This window comes from Anabrus simplex, chromosome 4 (genome assembly GCF_040414725.1).
Source record: "Anabrus simplex isolate iqAnaSimp1 chromosome 4, ASM4041472v1, whole genome shotgun sequence".
In the NCBI taxonomy this organism is placed as follows: Eukaryota; Metazoa; Arthropoda; class Insecta; order Orthoptera; family Tettigoniidae; genus Anabrus; species Anabrus simplex.
The window spans coordinates 105,387,737-105,406,470 of record NC_090268.1 but is presented as its reverse complement, the minus strand read 5'-3'; the positions used below and the strand labels follow the sequence as shown (position 1 = coordinate 105,406,470).

The following is an 18,734-nucleotide window of genomic DNA, read 5'->3' as shown; positions in this document are numbered from 1 at the left end:
AATTTTGATAATCTTAAATTGACACCCTCATTTCCATTGCTTCAATCTTCTTCCTGTCAGCTTTATGAATTGTCCAGGTTTCAGCTGTGTATGGGGCAATGGGGAAAACCAGATCATTTACCAGCCTGAGTTTGGTGTTGCTTTTTTTTTTTTTGCTAGTTGCTTTACGTCGCACCGACACAGATAGGTCTTATGGCGACGACGGGACAGGAAAGGCCTAGGAATGGGAAGGAATCGGCCGTGGCCTTAATTAAGATACAGCCTGGTGTGAAAATGGGAAACCACGGAAAACCATCTTCAGGGCTGCCGACAGTGGGGTTCGAACCCACTATCTCCCAGATGTGAGCTCACAGCTGCACGCTCCTAACTGCACGGCCAACTCGCCCGGTTTTGGTGTTGTTAGTGATGGTTCTGTCTCTCCAGATCTTGGTCATCTTTGCCGTCACATACTACACACTTAATGGGTAGATGTAAATAATCTAGGACTTTTATAGTAATTTTACTGAACTGGCTAGGGGCTGCCTGACTGAGGCGGTAAAGGTGTGCTCAGTTCACCCGTAAGGACATGGGTTCGATTCCCTGTCAGGAATTCAAAAAATTTAAGAAACGAGATTTCCACTTTTGGAGGTGCACATGGCACTGAGGTTCACTCAGCCTACACCAAACATGAGTACCAGGTTAATTCCCGGGGGGCGAAGGAGGCCAGGCATAGAGCTAACCACTCTACCCCACCAAGTGCCGAGGTTATGGATAGTGGAAGCCTTTACCTTCCACCCCTCCAAGGGCCTTCATGGTCTGTATGGAGATGACCTTGCTTTCCTTTGCTTTTACTGAACTGGCTGGGATGATCCTGGTTTCCCAAGATATGTGTGACCCTAAGTGTGACTGGGTGAAGTGGTGATAGTAGTTGTATACCATAGTTGTTGTTTTATTATCAGCCCTGTGACTGTGATTGTTGATTACTAAGTTTACTCGTTTAACCCTACCATCACATAATTAACTTCTTACTATAAAATTTGGAAAAATTTAACCTTTGAATTTTTCATACATTTGGAAGTAGAAGTAATGAGCTTGGGTTGATTTTTAACTTTCTATACATGACTTAGCCTGTCATTGTGTTTGTCATTTTTGTGTATGTTCCCGTCCCAAATCCTATCATCCTGTATTTGATGTATTTGTATATTGAACGTATTAAAGTTTATGTTTCAACTTGTCAGTAGATTACACTTTGAAAAAATTAAATTTATTTCCTTCCATTGTGTTAATTCATTGCAGAACCTTGATCAACTTGTAAGGCTACCAATGGGATGTGGAGAACAGAATATGATTTTGTTTGTACCAAATTTACATGTCATCAATTACCTGAATGCTACAAACAATCTCAATTCAGTTATCATGGCAGAAGCCATCAAGAATATGGAGAAAGGTAAAACAATCTATTCAATAGTAAGCCTTTTGCAAAAACTAAGACTAGCAGTGTATTAGAAGTTGTATATATTAAACTTGAGATATCTCATCTGATCATGAAATTTCAGGAAGGCTCGATAGCTGAGTGACGTAATCTGTAGCTTCTCACCAAGGCCCACATTCTGGCCAACCCATGTTTAAAAAAGAAAGTGAAGTATCACTCCTTTGGTTTGTGATTATAAGTTCGATAGTCAAAATAAAAAAGGCAAGCATTATTTGTTTTAATTTGGGGGAAGAAAAATTTCAGATGTCGGTGACGTTCTAGTCATCACTTGTGTTTGCCAAAATGATTGGTGCCCACGCAGATGACTTGCAACCGGGCAAGTTAGCCATGCGGTTAGGGGCGCACAGTTGTGAGCTTGTATCCAGGAGATAATGGATTCGAACCCCACTGTCAGCAGCCCTGAAGATGGTTTTCCATTGTTCCCCATTTTCACACCAGGCAATTGCTAGGGCTGTACCTTAATTAAGGCCATGGCCACTTCCTTCCCACTCCAAGCTCTTTCCTATCCCACCGTCGCCATAAGACCTACCTGTGTCAGTGCGATGTAAAGCAAATTGTAATAAAATAAAAGAGAAAAGAAGGAAATATTGTTTATGTCATGTTGGCTTGCGTTGGGTGTGTATCTGCCAAAAAAGAAAAAAAGCCTCTTTTAACATGCAGACGAAAATCTCAGAGACTTCAGTGGGCCAGACAACATAAGGATTGGAGCATTGACCAGTGGAAATGTGTGCAATAGACTGGGGGAGTCAAAATTTTAAAAATTTGGGCTAGTACGTTATCAGTATCTGCCATCATCCACGAGAAAGAATGTTAAAAGTCTGCCTAACACCAGCTGTGAAGAATGAGGGTGGGAAGGATATGGTTTGGGGTTGTTTCAGTAACAATAAAGTAGGAGATTTGGTGAGACTAGAAGGTATCTTGAGGAAGGAGCAGTACCATCTGGAACTCAACTTATTGGAAGAGGGTTTGTACTTCAGCAGGACAACGGCCTGAAACACATGTTGAAACTGTGCAAGAAGTATGTAAGAAACAAAGAAACATCAGATGTTCTGGCCCCTCAGTCACCCCATTTATCACCCATCGAGTTCTTGGGGGATGAACTGGACTGTAAGGAAAAATAATCTTCTGCCAACAGTTATGAAGATCTCTGGTGATGCCTTTTGCAAGCATGGGGAACTATAAATAAAGGGATGGTGGAAAACCTAACCAGATAAATGCCACATATTTGTCAAGCAGTAATCAGAGCAAAAGGGGGACACACAGATGAGCACAGAGTTTGAACAGTGTATCTCTAAAAGACTTTGTTCTCCATTACTTGAAGTATAAATTGATTTATAGTGTGTCAGTTTTTATATAATGGATGTCCACCCCCACCCCCCTCCCACACACACACACACACTACTGGAAAGAGAAGGAAGCATTTTACTTAAAGATATTTTAGGTACAGAGTCATGGCCAGTGAGCAAAAGTAGTTTAGTCAAAAATTATTTTTTTAAACAGTTCTTACATTTCACAAACTCAATTTTATTTGAACAACTGTGAAAAAAGGATTAATTTTTTTACTGGTACATTATATTTTGTTTACTTATGTACATCATAAAAGCCATCAAATTAAGAAAGTATCTCACATGTTATCAGAAAATTAAGTTACATTTGTAATATAATTACTCCAGCATGTAGTACCAGTATTACTGTCATGTAATGGGGCATGCTGTGAATATATGGTTAACAAAAATACATACATACATACATACATACATACATACATACATACATACATACATACATACATACATACATACATACATACATACATACATACATACATACATACATACATACATACATACATACATACATACATACATACATACATACATACATACATACATACATACATACATACATACATACATACATACATACATACATACATACATACATACATACATACATACATACATACATACATACATACATACATACATACATACATACATACATACATACATACATACATACATACATACATACATACATACATACATACATACATACATACATACATACATACATACATACATACATACATACATACATACATACATACATACATACATACATACATACATACATACATACATACATACATACATACATACATACATACATACATACATACATACATACATACATACATACATACATACATACATACATACATACATACATACATACATACATACATACATACATACATACATACATACATACATACATACATACATACATACATACATACATACATACATACATACATACATACATACATACATACATACATACATACATACATACATACATACATACATACATACATACATACATACATACATACATACATACATACATACATACATACATACATACATACATACATACATACATACATACATACATACATACATACATACATACATACATACATACATACATACATACATACATACATACATACATACATACATACATACATACATACATACATACATACATACATACATACATACATACATACATACATACATACATACATACATACATACATACATACATACATACATACATACATACATACATACATACATACATACATACATACATACATACATACATACATACATACATACATACATACATACATACATACATACATACATACATACATACATACATACATACATACATACATACATACATACATACATACATACATACATACATACATACATACATACATACATACATACATACATACATACATACATACATACATACATACATACATACATACATACATACATACATACATACATACATACATACATACATACATACATACATACATACATACATACATACATACATACATACATACATACATACATACATACATACATACATACATACATACATACATACATACATACATACATACATATATTGTAGACTGTTATACCTTTTACTGTACAATCTCCAAAATTCTGTGAATGAACTAAGTACTTCCAAAACCCTCTAGTATGTAGTGTACTGGCTTTTATGAAAAGTTTTATACATTGAGTTCATTCCTAACTTAGCCTTTACCTTCTCTTCACGAGTTCTCTGCTGGCATTAATCCTATCTGTTTGTACCGTATTTGAAGGTGCTCAAATATGTCAGCCTTGTGTCAGTAGATTTACTGGCATGTAAAAGAACTCCCGTGAGACTAAATTCCGGCATCTCAGAAAACTGTGAAAGTAGTTAGTGGGACGTAAAGCAAATAACATTATTATTTATTATTGATTGCAACTGCAAGCTCTGTGCATTAGCTTTACTACATCTTGATTACATTTAACTTTACTGCTGTCTTGGGAATATTTATGCTTTGTGGGAAGGCTGCACAGCTCATTCGTTTAGGTTCTTGCTCCTTGTGCTCAAGGTTGCAGGGTTCAATCCTTGTACAGTTAGCGTGCATTTAAGGGTGTTTAAAAGCAAGAGACCAGTGTTAGGATATTTACTGACATTGTAAAGATCTCCTTTTGGAACAAAATCCCTGCTGTGCTCTCAGTATCACCAGCAGTTTATAGGGATGCATCATCATCATCATCATCATCATCATCATCATCATCATCATCATCATTTCAATATAACTTGTACTATCTTTTCAGGCTACCAAAGAGAACTAAATTATCGCCATAGTGATGGGTCTTATTCAGCTTTTGGAAGCTCAGATTCAGAAGGTTCAATGTGGCTGACTGCTTTTGTTGTAAAATCATTTGCCCAAGCTCGATCACACATCTTTATTGATGAAAAGGACCTCAAAATAAGTTTGCAGTGGATAATTAAACGTCAGCTAGAAAATGGTTGTTTTCCAATGGTTGGACAGGTGTTCCACAAAGATATAAAGGTAAGATGTCCTTATATATTTAAATAATTGTATTCATATGGTATTTTAAGAAATAAGTTAAATGTGATTTTTATTTGAGATAATCATTATTACAATTTATTCATTATAGTGTGAGTTAGAATTAGCCTATTGATCATTTTTGGAATTCTACAGGACTAGTGTTTGTTGTGATAGTGTGACTAGAATATCCTAAAAATTTGGTGTTAACTTGACAAAATTAATTTAGACTCAGCATAACAGAGTAAAACTGGCGTGCAGGCATCCTGAATGGCATTGGATCAAAGCATGCACATGGCAGATGAAGCCATAGATCATCATCATCATCATCATCATCATCATCATCATCATCATCATCATCATCATCATCATCATCATCATCATCATCATCATCTGCTCTTTAGCTAGTGGTCTCCTGCAACCCTTGTAGCAATTCTTAGGGAAAGTGAAGCAATTGATCACAAACATCTTCAACATACTATGATACTTGTGATGGTAGTTATGCCCATTTTCTCCCCAGGATCTGTACTGGCATCAGAATCATATTCACATAAATAAACCCTTTATTTGAAAGTAAACAGGTCAATAAGCCATTAATTCATCACAACAAACACAGTGATAAGAAATTATGTAGGAACATCAGTAGGATATCAACAAGACACATAAAATATCAACAAGAAAGTAAAATATCCACAAAATTTAAGAGGAAAAATATAACTGGAGTGAGGATTATTTTTTAAGCAAATAATGGCATGTGGTCTCTGGGAAAGCCTGGTAGAGGTGTTCTGTAAGTTCCTGTGACATTCATGTATTTATCGTATGGAATAAGTACAGTGTGCATAGTTATATGTATAAAATATTTACAAAACTTTCTGTGTCACATAAGAAGGTTCTCACTGCCTCAGATCTGTGAGGATGGCTCCCTACCTAGGATGAAATATAATTATGAAGATGGTTCAAGCACCCAGTCCCCATGCCAAAGGAAATAACCAATCAAGGTTAAATATCTGACCTAGCCAGGAATCGAACCTGGTACCCCTTGGACCAAAAGCCAGCGTGCTAATCAGTTATCCATTGAGCCAGACATTTAAAAGTTTATTCATGGAGATAAAATATAAGAAAGTCACTGCACCTTAAAAATGTATCAAGGGTTTCAGAGAGAAAGGACAAAAGGAAGAAGACTGAGTGAGTTGGCTGTGCAGTTAGCATCCTGTAGCTGTGAGCTTGCATTTGGGAGATGATGAGTTTGAATCCCACCACTGGCAGCCCTGAAGATGGTTTTCTGTGGTTTCCTATTTTCATGCCAGCAAATGCTGTACCTACATTAAGGCTACAGCTGCATCCTTCCCAATCCTAGCCCTTTCCCATCCTTGTGTTACCAAAAACATTTGATATGTTCGTGCAATTTTAAACCACCAGGGGAAAAAATAAATAAAAAGCAGCTAAAGGAAGAAGACATGTAGGATAGAGCTACATGGAAGCAACTCTTCACAAATGTTGCTCCCACATAAGCAGGAAAAGACATAGGCAATAAGACTGAATGGCCGTCTTTTTGTGGAAATTTCACAAAAAAATGAACTGACTTCTTCAGTTGAATACTTCATTAGCTAGGGAGTTCAGAGATATATACAGGATATTTTCTGAGGAAAGAAAAATATGTTAAGGACTGTTAACTTCTTGTTGGTAGCCTTTTAACATACCTAATTATAATCATCATAGTCACAAAAATTCAAAAGAGAGTGAAGAAAAAATAATTCAACTGAAATAATTTTTCTGTTCTTTGATTTGATTTTGTGGTCCATTAGAAAATAAATACAGATTTCAAAGAGTATGATGGAGGTGTTAGCTATTTTGCATTTTAAAGAAAAAATTTAATTGTACCATAAATTGTAAAATATAACTTTGAATTTTATATGACATACTGTTACGTTTTCAACCCAGAGGATGATTTGATCCAAAAAAAAAGCACTACCGTACTATAGATTATACTGAATACTCCAGACACTGCTGTACTCAGGCATATCAGACAAGGTGGAGAGTGAAGTAGCGTACAATTCCTTTCCCCCCAGAGCCAGAAAGTGTTACTATATCACCAGTGACTCTATAAGGAATATGATTATATCAGAGAGTGTTAGCAGTACTGGAGATATACCAAATGCCATTGTTCAGTATGTCCCATACCTCAGTAGCTTCAATACTATTACTGCCATAAATGGGACAGAGGTATGATACTGGTACTCTGGCTAGAGTCAGAAATTCTGAATCCATCAAGAGATGACATTAGGCAATTAGTATATGAGAGGAAATTAATACTTTTTTAAAGACTCTTTTAACAGCATGCTGCATTTAATTTCACTGTAATTCTTGTTAATAATGAAATTAACCTTTTAGTGACCCAAGTAATTTATTTGTACAGGGTGGTTTGACTGGAGAGACTTCTTCCTCTGGTCTAACAGCATACGTTCTCATTTCACTGTTGGAGACTGGCATTCCTCTTCCACCCTCTGTCAAGTCAAATGCAGTTTTCTGTCTACAAGGTGACAAGGAGCCTGATTTGTACTCGCTGGCTCTAAAGACATATGCTCTAGTCCTGATGGGTGAAAAGCAGTTAGCAGAAGAAGCTCTGGAACATTTACTGGGTGTTGCTTCCAGACAGCAGGACCTCCTGTGGTGGGAGAAGCCAGGTAAGACTGTGCCTAATAGGTACTTGTAAATACACTGGATTAGTTGTACAATTATTATGGAATTTTAACTACCATCACCTTCTTGGAAAATCATCATCATTGGCAATGGTGGCTGCTCGCCATCAGATCAGGAGGGCTTAAGTCTGGGTAACAGAGAATAGTGTTGAAACTAATGCATCGACTGGAGTTTACTCAAGGCTTTGTACAGTAAAACGTGCTCAAAGTAGAACTTGAATAAAGCGGAAACTTGTCCATTATAGAATATTTTCTCAATCTTGGTGAAGCTTACAGCGTTATAATATTCTTACTTTTGTATGATGCGGAATCTCCTCAATATGGAAACAGCAATGAAAAATGAAAGGATCCTTTAAAATCTATTTACACAATGTGAAAAATATTAGGAACTAATAAAGTCAGACATACAATATTTGTGCAAACTGATGCACGTGTTTCGAGAGAGTGATAATACGGATGGTGGAACAAATGAAGTGCTTGAAAACGCATCAGCAAAATCCAACTTATGTCAAGAAAGAAACGTTCCCTCTGAGGCAGAGAACATCATTCAAAGTGATGAACAGGTTAATGACACACCACATTTTCAAACCAGCTACAGTTTTTCTAGCATTGAGAAATGGCGAGAAAGAGGAGGAGACAAGGAAGAAGATGGAGATCAAAACAAGATTCAAACCCACACACAGGCCCACAGTGCTTTTGTGTCATAAAACAATTTGCTGTTACATATAACTCTTCCACTCTTCTTGAACTAATGTACAAAGCTCAGGACTGCATCACAAAGACATGATTAGAAAGAAGAGGAAACAAGTTTGTTCGTCTGATCTATGGAAGAAAGCTTATGTTATGAAATTCTGTATAGAGTTTTATAATGGAAATAAGATTTTTAAGGAGCGTATATCCAGTGTTCTGAAATATTGTTATATATTGTTGTGATAGTGACAAAATGATATACTGTGTATCAGGCTGTATGTAATAAAAAAGCACAGTAATAATAATTAACAAATCAGTGTACTACAGTACTATGTACATCACTCTGTATGGAAGAGCATCATGTGTTAGCAGATACAGATGAACTCTAAATAATATTTTAAAATACTGTATACACTTTGTGCAATGATGGTGATGATTGGTGTTTTAAGGCAAAAAGACAGTGTTTTGTTTAACGTGGAAACTTGTTTAATTCGGAAAACAATTTTGGTCCCTTGCGATTCCGCTTTGAGCAAGTTTTACTGTTTTAGTAAGAGAACATTAATGTGAATCTTCAGTGCTGTAGAATTATAAACACCTGCCATGAGCTCTCCCTGTCCCATTTTTACCGGCCATCACTATAATCATAGTTATAGCCTGCAAATAAAGCTGAGTATACATAATATCACTGAAAACATAAAAGACATAATGATGACTATGGAAAGGACAGTGAAATATGTCAACTTTAATTTTGTTGCCAGAAGACATATTTTAATTGTTTGATTGGTGAGGTAAATTGTTTTAAAAGTAATATTCTGTATGTATTCTAAAGTTTCTAGTAGAATTTTATGCATATGAACTCCATTAAATTACATGTGGTGATTATTGTTTCAAGGGGAAATACAATTGGATATCATCCTAACTCTAATCATAAGAGGAAGAAGAAGGAGGTGTATTCCTTCAAAGAATGAAAGAATGAGCTAAAGAAAAGGAAACACTTTGGGAGTTGAAAGAAAATAAGAGTTGACCAAAGGAGGTCAGATAGGAAAACTGAAAGTGAGGAGTCTAGCACACATGAGTGGAAGTAATACCAGATGCAGTTTAGGGCCTTATGTTTGACACCCCATGACTCTAAGCTGAGAGCCATAGACTGTCGCTTTTTCCGCCCTCTTATAATAGAAGATAATAGGCAGCAAGGGATACTGTGGCTGCATTCTATTGTCCACATAAGGGTTTTTTTTGTGTGTGCATATTTCACTAGAGTTGGAACGTAAAGTTCTGTCATTAACACATGAACTCAAATACTGGTCAAGTTCCTGAACCAGATGGATATAGCAATCCTTGGATTATATGAAATTAAGGAGAGAGAAAGAATGGTTTTGGAAAGAGAGGCACGGATCTTACAGTATAAAACATGAAGCTTTCAACGGTGTGGTGTATGCATAAGGAAAAATATATAACATTGCAGAATCTTAAAAGGTATTTAATTACTAAGATCATTATAATGATTTTGTTCCATGATAGAATGAAAGATTTATTCCAAGTATATCTACTACCCCCTCTCCAACCGCCAAACTGGAAGTTATAACAAAGAAAGAAAATCCACAGCCTGTTTCCAGTCATTCGACCAGGTCAGGAATTGAATGAAGCCCCCATCTAACGGCGAGGATAAGAAATGCGCCGGCTGACGAAGCCTGTCACACTCCTCTGGGGTGATGATTAATGAATGACAGATGAAATGAAATGTTAATGGAGAGTGTTGCTGGAATGAAAGATGACAGGGAAATGCCGGAGTACCCAGAGAAAAACCTGTCCCGCGTCCGCTTTGTCTAGCACAAATCTCACATGGAGTGACCGGGATTTGAACCACAGTATCCAGCGGTGAGAGGCTGGCGCGCTGCCGCCTGAGCCGTGGAGGTTCTATGGAAGTTATAATATGGATTAATTCTATGGAAAAGTGAAGACGTAACAAAGATTAAAGCATTAACAATACAACATTTGAAAGGTAAAGTAAGAGAGACAAAAAATGCTAGTAAGAAATGTTGGTCTAGGTAGCGAGTTTGCCTCTTACTGGGAGGCCCCGAGTTCGATACCCACACCTACACACCTATGTGAGAACAAATTAAGGAGCTACCTGAAAGTGAGATAGCAGCCCCAGTCTAGAAAGCCAAGAATAATGGCTGAGAGGATTAGTTGTGCTGACTACATGTCACCATGTAATCTGCAAGCCTACAGGCTGAATAGTGATCACTTGGTAAGCCAAGGTTCATCAGGCATGTAGCACCATGGGTTTTGGTTTGGTTTTTTATGAATTGAGAAATGAAAATCAGGAAATGGAAGTATTAATTTACTTTTGTTTGAGGAGCCAGGATGCAGGAAGAAAAATTGAGAATGACATAGAACTGATAGTAAGTTGGAAAAATGAAAAATATGTTTGATTGCAAATTGGTGAAAAAAACATGATGAAGTTAGCAACTATGTGAAGGTGGTCATAAGGTGTTAACACAGTTGAATGTGGGTAAGACAAGGCAATATCAAGCAACCGGAAAAATAAAATTTGCTGCTATGAGAGATGAAAGACAAAGAAGTAAAGGGAAAGTTCATGAAGAAATTTATCCACCAAGAAGAGAGCAAAGCAAAGCAAAGTCACCTCCGTACAGGCCATGAAGGCCCTTGGAGGAGTGGAAGGTAAAGGCTTCCACCATTGTTAACCTCGGCACGTGATGGATGCACCTCCGGAAGTGGAAATCTCATTTCTGAAATTTTACAACTTCCTGACGGGGATTCGAACCCACGTCCTTCCGGGCGAACCGAGCACGCCTTTACCGCCTCGGCCAGGCAGCCCCTACCAAGAAGAGAGATTATACTCAAAGAGAAATGGAAGAAATTTAAGAGGTTTAATTTTTAGCAATGTAAATAAAGTATGAGGTAGAATATTAGGTTAAGTAATAGAAAGGAAGGCACTTTGATGGTACAATACCATGAATGGGGAAGTTAATACAGAAAACATCAAGAGAATGGAAAATAGAATTTGTAACTGAAGGAAAATATAATAAAACATAAATTAAAGCATTCTTCATACAGAAAATGTTTAGATGGAAAGATTCAAAGGTGTGTACGTTTTCTTCAGTGCTGATGTCCGATACATAGTGATGGTAATTATTACAATGAATTATATCGACCTCATTACAGTGTCCACCTTCAAAGCATAACGGTAAGTGTTATTAGCTGCCATCCTCGAAGGTCTGCTAGATTTAATAATGGCAGAAAAGCTGGTATATGTTTAAAATGGTACAAGCAGCTCACCTTCATTGGGGATGTGCCAGAAAAGAGCTACACTACCTCGGTATGAGAACCCGAATTTACTTAGCACACTATCGTAGTTATTTTTTCACTGTTGTGAAGTTCCAGTGTATAGGATCCACACCAGAATTACTTGATACGGGAACTGAAAGAGACCTAGAGGAAAGCAGCATGATTTTTTCTGAGTAATTTCCGACACAAGTTGTGTTAAGGAAATGCTGCAAAACTTCAGAGCAACGGGATGAGCTGCTTGACTACACAGTATGTTCTGTGCTATCCGTGAAGAGATGGCATGGAATGGCGTTAGTAGACGAATAAGTTTGAGTGGTGTTTTTAAAAGTAGGAAAGATCACAATATAAAGTAGGAATTCAAGAGAAAAAATAGGAAGAAGAGTTAGGGACTGGAATAATTTACCAAGGGAGATGTTCAATAAGTTTCCAAATTCTTTGCAATTATTTAAGAAAAGACTTGGTAATCAACAGGCATGGTATCCCCTACCTGGGCGACTGCCCTAAATGCAGATCAGTGGTGATTGGTGATGATATGTCACCAGGGCAACAGCCCTAAATGGATGGATGGATGGATGGACGGACGGACGGACGGACGGACGGACGGACGGACGGATTGTGATGTAAGCGTAGGGTGTTAGTGTATATTTCTCTTAAGCAGAAGCCTTGGATATGATTCTCAGCTTGTTCAAGGGCTGGAATGGGCTTTGCTTACTTAGCCTTATGAGATTAAATAAGAAGCTGTCTGTCATGGGAAGTGGCAAATCCTTTCGGAGAAACAAAAAAAAAAAAAAAAAAAAAAAAAAAAAGCATTACAGCTGAGTATGCTGTCATGCTGATTACGTGGAACTCCAATATATGCAACCCAACTGACTGGGCAGCAGTTATTTTGGACACGCCATGATGGCTTGTAATGAGCTGTATGTGCTACAGGCTTTGTTCAGTATAATTTGTTATAAAAGATTTATAGAGAGGAAAAACAAGAGTCTGTAAAGTGCAAAGAAATAATATTAGGTAATTGAACCAGAAGAAATGAAAACAGGTAAGAAAGCTATGTTACTGTCTGTAGTGGAATATGAACCTTGATTCTGTGTACGTATAACCTATTGTGAAACATGACTTAAGACACTCAGCTATGAAGGCGGTATAGTGGAAGAAGTGAGTTGGATTAATTTAGGAAAATCTGTGAGACTGGTAATGTTGTGGCAGAAATTATACAGTTGGAAAATTGGTACTGCAGTGAGCATACCAATTACTCATCAGGAACATTGATGAAGTAATGGTTAACATAATTGAAAATATTGTTGTCATCGTTGGCTTTAATTTGTTTCTGAGTAATTAACTTCTTCCAAGTAATCAACTTCTTCCAATAAATTCACTTTTGTCTGTGGATGTACTTTCGATGGTTGAAGAGACCAATTCTAGCATGGAATAAGCGTCCACACAGATTGCATAGAATTGTCGGAGGAGGGCGTGGCTGTACTGCACGGAGTTTTTGTGCTTCTCTCCTGGCCTCTTCACATCTGCATCGTTCCCCTTCAAACAGATTGACAGCAGCAGGGATGGTCCAGTGCCAAATTGTACCGCCTTGAGCAAGCGTGTCGCAGGTTTGTGGATTGAGATCTGTCATCTTCATAGTGTGCTTAAGCTGGTCCTTGTAGCACCTTTTGGGGTTCCATGAGGTCTGGTGCCAGACCAAAGTTCACCGTACAGGATTTGGTGTGGAAATCTGGTGTCAATCATCCAACGGTAACGGCCAATCCATCTAAGCTGATGACCAATGATGGACGATTCTATGCTCTTGGGATGCGCTTTCTCAAGAACAGCATTGTTGGTGACATGGTCTTCCCTTTTGATCCTAACGATGGAACGAAGCTTTCATAGGTAAAGGGTCCAAGTTTCACAACCATACAGCAATGTATGAAATTGTAAATTTTCACTGAAAATTGCAATTGCAGAGATCATTATAATGTAGACATCACTTTAACAAAGTAATATCTCTGTGAGACTGGTAATGTTGTGGCAGAAATTATACAGTTGGAAAATTGGTACTGCAGTGAGCATTCCAATTACTCATCAGGAACATTGATGAAGTAATGGTTAACATAATTGAAAATATTGTTGTCGTCGTTGGCTTTAATTTGTTTCCGAGCAATTAACTTCTTCCAAGTAATCAACTTCTTCCAATAAATTCACTTTTGTCTGTGGATGTACTTTCGATGGTTGAACAGACCAATTCTAGCATGGAATAAGCGTCCACACAGATTGCATAGAATTGTCGGAGGAGGGCGTGGCTGTACTGCACGGAGTTTTTTGTGCTTCTCTCCTGGCCTCTTCACATCTGCATTGTTCCCCTTCAAACAGAAAAGGAAGTTCCTCACAACTACTGTAGCTTTAGAACCGTTCTATATACAAATGCCCAGAAATGTTGTTCCATCTTAAATACATTATAAAATGGGAGAACCATGTCTCCATGTCTCTTGCCATTCTCGAGAAAGTGTTCATGAAGAGTGTAGAAACCTCCCATGACTGAGGTGGATTGCAAGCAATTAACTTCATGATCCATATCACTGTCTAACGTATTTGATAAATTAAAATTAAATATTTATTCCACCTTATTGGTACTTCAGTATATTTTTATTGTCTTCAGTTGTTTCATTTTTATACAAACATCATCAACTACAAGTGTCCCTGCTTAGGTGAAAACAAAAAAAATATACTAAGACAGAGCTTTTCTAAAGTTGTGTAAAAACATGTATAAAAACTTTAAAAACTCAATGGAAGTGAGACCGCTCCAAGGCCAGCAATAATTCGGGACCCCTTATTAATGAGATTACTGTTGTGTTCTTTCAACTTTACAATGATAATTCAACTGCAGGATGTCCCTTGTTAGCAGCATTAAAAATTGAATTTTATGTTACTTAAAGAAACATCTCAAGTCACTTATTTTAAGAATTTATGCAAGAGATTCTCAATAACACAGTGCAGCAAGAAAAAAAAAAAAGCGTAATTATGGAAGATAAGTTTTATAAAGAACTTTTTGATGAACATTATGATAAACTGTCACACTTGTAGCATTTGAAGTCGGTAGATACTCATAGGATTAATTCTCTCACCACCAAGCCCCTTCCCCCCTCCTCCCCCCCTCTTTAGCTCATTATGTCATTACCTTAATAACCAATAGTTTTAAAGTTTTTATGCATGCTTTTATACAATTTTAGAAAAGCTATGTCTTAGTAAATCTTTATTGTTTTCACTTAAGACACTTGTAGCTGATTATGTTTGTATAAAAATGAAACATGTACAACTAACTGAAGAAATTGCTTAGGGCAATAGTATCAATAAGGTGGAATAAATATGTAATTGAGGTGGATTAGGCATGTCCGCCGTATGACCAGCACTAGAATATTTTGCCAATTCTTGTATGGTGAACTTTGCTCAGGCACAAGACCCTGTGGTTCCCCTTTTGAAGCATTATAAAGACCAGCTTAAATAAACCATGACGATCACAAATATCAACCCTCAAACATGGGACACTCTTGTGAAGGATCACTTGTTTTGATGCTGAGCCATCTCTACTGCTGTTGAACTGTTTGAGCAAAAATGTCACAGTTGAATGATAAGAATTTAATTTGGTCCGTATTGAACTGAGATTACAATGAAATTAAAAATATAATGCGGTTCCACCTATTCAATACAAGAAGACTTATTAATGCAAGGTTACATTATAAGTCAATCACAATTGGGACCGGTTTCGACCTATAGTCAGGGTCATCTTCAGCCTGTTGTTCAAAAGGTGCAAGGTAAAAATTCACTGGCAAATAACAAGAGTCTATAGAAAACATGAACTTTTTTCACATGACGAAAGGTCAATATCGTATAAGAAATATACACTGGGTATTCAAAAGTCTTTTAAATTTTTCAAAAGGTGCAAGGTAAAATTTAACTAGCAAATAAAAGACGTAGAAAACATAAACTTTTTTACAAGACAAAAGGTCAATATCACATAAGAAAAATGTACTGGGTATTCAAAGGTCTTATAAATCTTGATGTGGAGATAAATAATTATAAATTTAAAAGACTTTTGAATACCCAGTACATCTTTCTTATGTGATATTGACCTTTTGTCTTGTGAAAAAGTTTATGTTTTCTACGTCTTTTATTTGCTAGTTAAATTTTACCTTGCACCTTTTGACAAATTTAAAAGACTTTTGAATACCCAGTGCATATTTCTTATACGATATTGACCTTTCATCATGTGAAAAAAGTTCATGTTTTCTATGGACTCTTGTTATTTGCCAGTGAATTTTTACCTTGCACCTTTTGAACAACAGGCTGAAGATACCCTGACTATAGGTCGAAACCGGTCCCAATTGTGGTTGACTTATAATGTAACCTTGCATTAATAAGTTTTCTTGTATTGAATAGGTGGAACCACAATATATTTTTAATTTAATTGTAAAAATGTCACAAGCCTGAAGAGTCTTAAATGACAGAAATGAATACTTCATCAGATGTAGCTCTGTCCTCCCCTATCCATCGAGTGCGATCTGTGTGGACATATATTTCATGCTAGAATTGGCTTGTTCAGACATTGGAAGTACCAGCACAAACAGCACTGAGTGTAAATGGATTGTAAACAGGATAAATTCAATGGCGAATTTCCCATACATGCGACTGATATGTTATATCCCTTGTATTTTCAACGAAAAATAAATATTCATTGTTCATAATTTTAATGGAAGTTCTTTATATAAAATTCAAACGCACAGTTATCGATACTCAGAGAGGAATGAAACGAGCTTGGTTGGGTAGTGACTGCTACTGATTGCCAAACTACTCCAGAGGTGGCAGCACGAGCATTGGTTGTTGATGTCTTTCGTGGGGTTGAGATGCGGAACGAACAACTACATCCGTCAAGAGGGCGGTGCAAGGTGGAATCCTACAAGTTATCACGTGTGGCTGAGATTTATTTGCTATTTCGTGAAATACTGGAGTTCTTGCTTCTGAGTGGTTATTTTCTTGTGCTATAAATTATGATATATGACAAATGTGTGTTGTAGTAATATCAATGATTCAGTTTCGTGTGCTTGTAGTGTAAATATGAAACAAAGAAAATGTGGGAATGATGCGATTTTGAAATGACATCACACCGATCAGAGGGTAGTTCAGCAGCCATGAATGTAGAAGTGCCAGGGTCTCATGTTTCTACCGTGCAATCCGAATTGAATTCTAACCATGTGTAATCGAACGATTATTAAGAGAACCATTTAATATATTTTTGAGGAAAAGCATAATTATAAATTAAGGACAACCGCACCCAACTCTGAATGTAACTACACAACAAGTCGTGTGTTCGTCATTTCAACAGAAATATTTATGAAACAGACCATTGGATTAGTGGATCTGAGATCTTAAATAAACTCATATGTTGGCCTTGTTTGTTGTTTTCTCTTGAAAAATGTGTTTGGAATGATGGAATGATGGTCTGTTTGCGTTGATGTTTGCAGTTTTTTTTTTTTGGTTACATCCCCTAAATCAGAAGTCAGGAGTCGCCACTGGATAAATTGCATATTCAGAAACAAGCACCAGTGACAATAACATAAAATGCTATAAGAAGATTATGCAAGATTAAAAATTGAACCCGTATAGTACAAAAATATCTGTCCTTATTCCAACCATACATATACCTATTTACTTTGATATCTAGTGGATAAGTGATTGTGAGCCAAGACGAGTTTTATTACACTGTCTCTCTGGTGTGATATAATATAATTACTATACTACTTCAAGTAGTTTTTGAGTTACCTTTTGTGTACAAAATTATGTTGATCAGATAAAAGGATGACATTTTTACTTTCATCCTGAAAAATAAAGGAAATTGTCCTAAAGGGAAAATGTATTGGGACCTGCCATCTTTTACTCTGAAAAGACTTCATTGTACTAGCTTTAAATGAACAAAGAAAGTAATTTAAAAGATTAAGATGTACTGAAAGTTTGTGTCACCAAGTAACTACTACTGGTAAAGAACGTTTCTCTAAAAAAACTATTACTTAGAGAAATTCAAAACTATGAGTAGGGATTAATGATTGCTGTGAGAAATTTTGTGTATTTCTGTACGCAAAGTAACTTCTACTCATAAAACATTATCAAATACCTACTGATCTATATATATCAATTTCCATGTTTGACAGAAACTACACCAGAAACTCCTTCTCTTGGCCTTAGTGTGGAGATCACTGCATATGTAATACTATCTTTGGTAAAAATGGGAAAAGAAGAGCACTTCATTCATGCGTTGAAGGCAGTTCGATGGATTGCTAAGCATCGGAATTCACATGGAGGCTTTGTCTCCACACAGGTAAGAAATATCTCACTAAGAGATAAGTGTTTAAACCATTTGGAACAATTATAAAATTTGCTGTAATCATTATTTCAAATTCCAAGATTATTGAATTTCTACACTGTTCTGATACAGCTTACATTTGCAGCATACTATCAGTTTCTCTGGCTCTGCCTGCGTTTAAGTCAGACTTACTTTAATATTATTCAATGCTGGTAACAATAGTGAACAGTCCAATAATAACTCACTCTTGATCATCCTCTCTGTCAAATTACATCT

At 36.6% G+C, this 18,734-nt stretch overlaps 1 protein-coding gene across 1 annotated transcript in view; it reads left to right on the top strand.

The window, feature by feature from the left end:
- The window catches only part of LOC136871665 (alpha-2-macroglobulin-like protein 1), a 261,707-nt gene that overhangs the window by 183,888 nt on the left and 59,085 nt on the right, over positions 1-18,734 (top strand). Inside the window, exons 19-22 of the mRNA XM_067145159.2 lie at positions 1,276-1,426; positions 5,179-5,417; positions 7,831-8,098; positions 18,307-18,473. Of these exons, the coding sequence (XP_067001260.2) occupies positions 1,276-1,426; positions 5,179-5,417; positions 7,831-8,098; positions 18,307-18,473 (825 nt within the window). The remainder of the gene's footprint in view (positions 1-1,275; positions 1,427-5,178; positions 5,418-7,830; positions 8,099-18,306; positions 18,474-18,734) is intronic.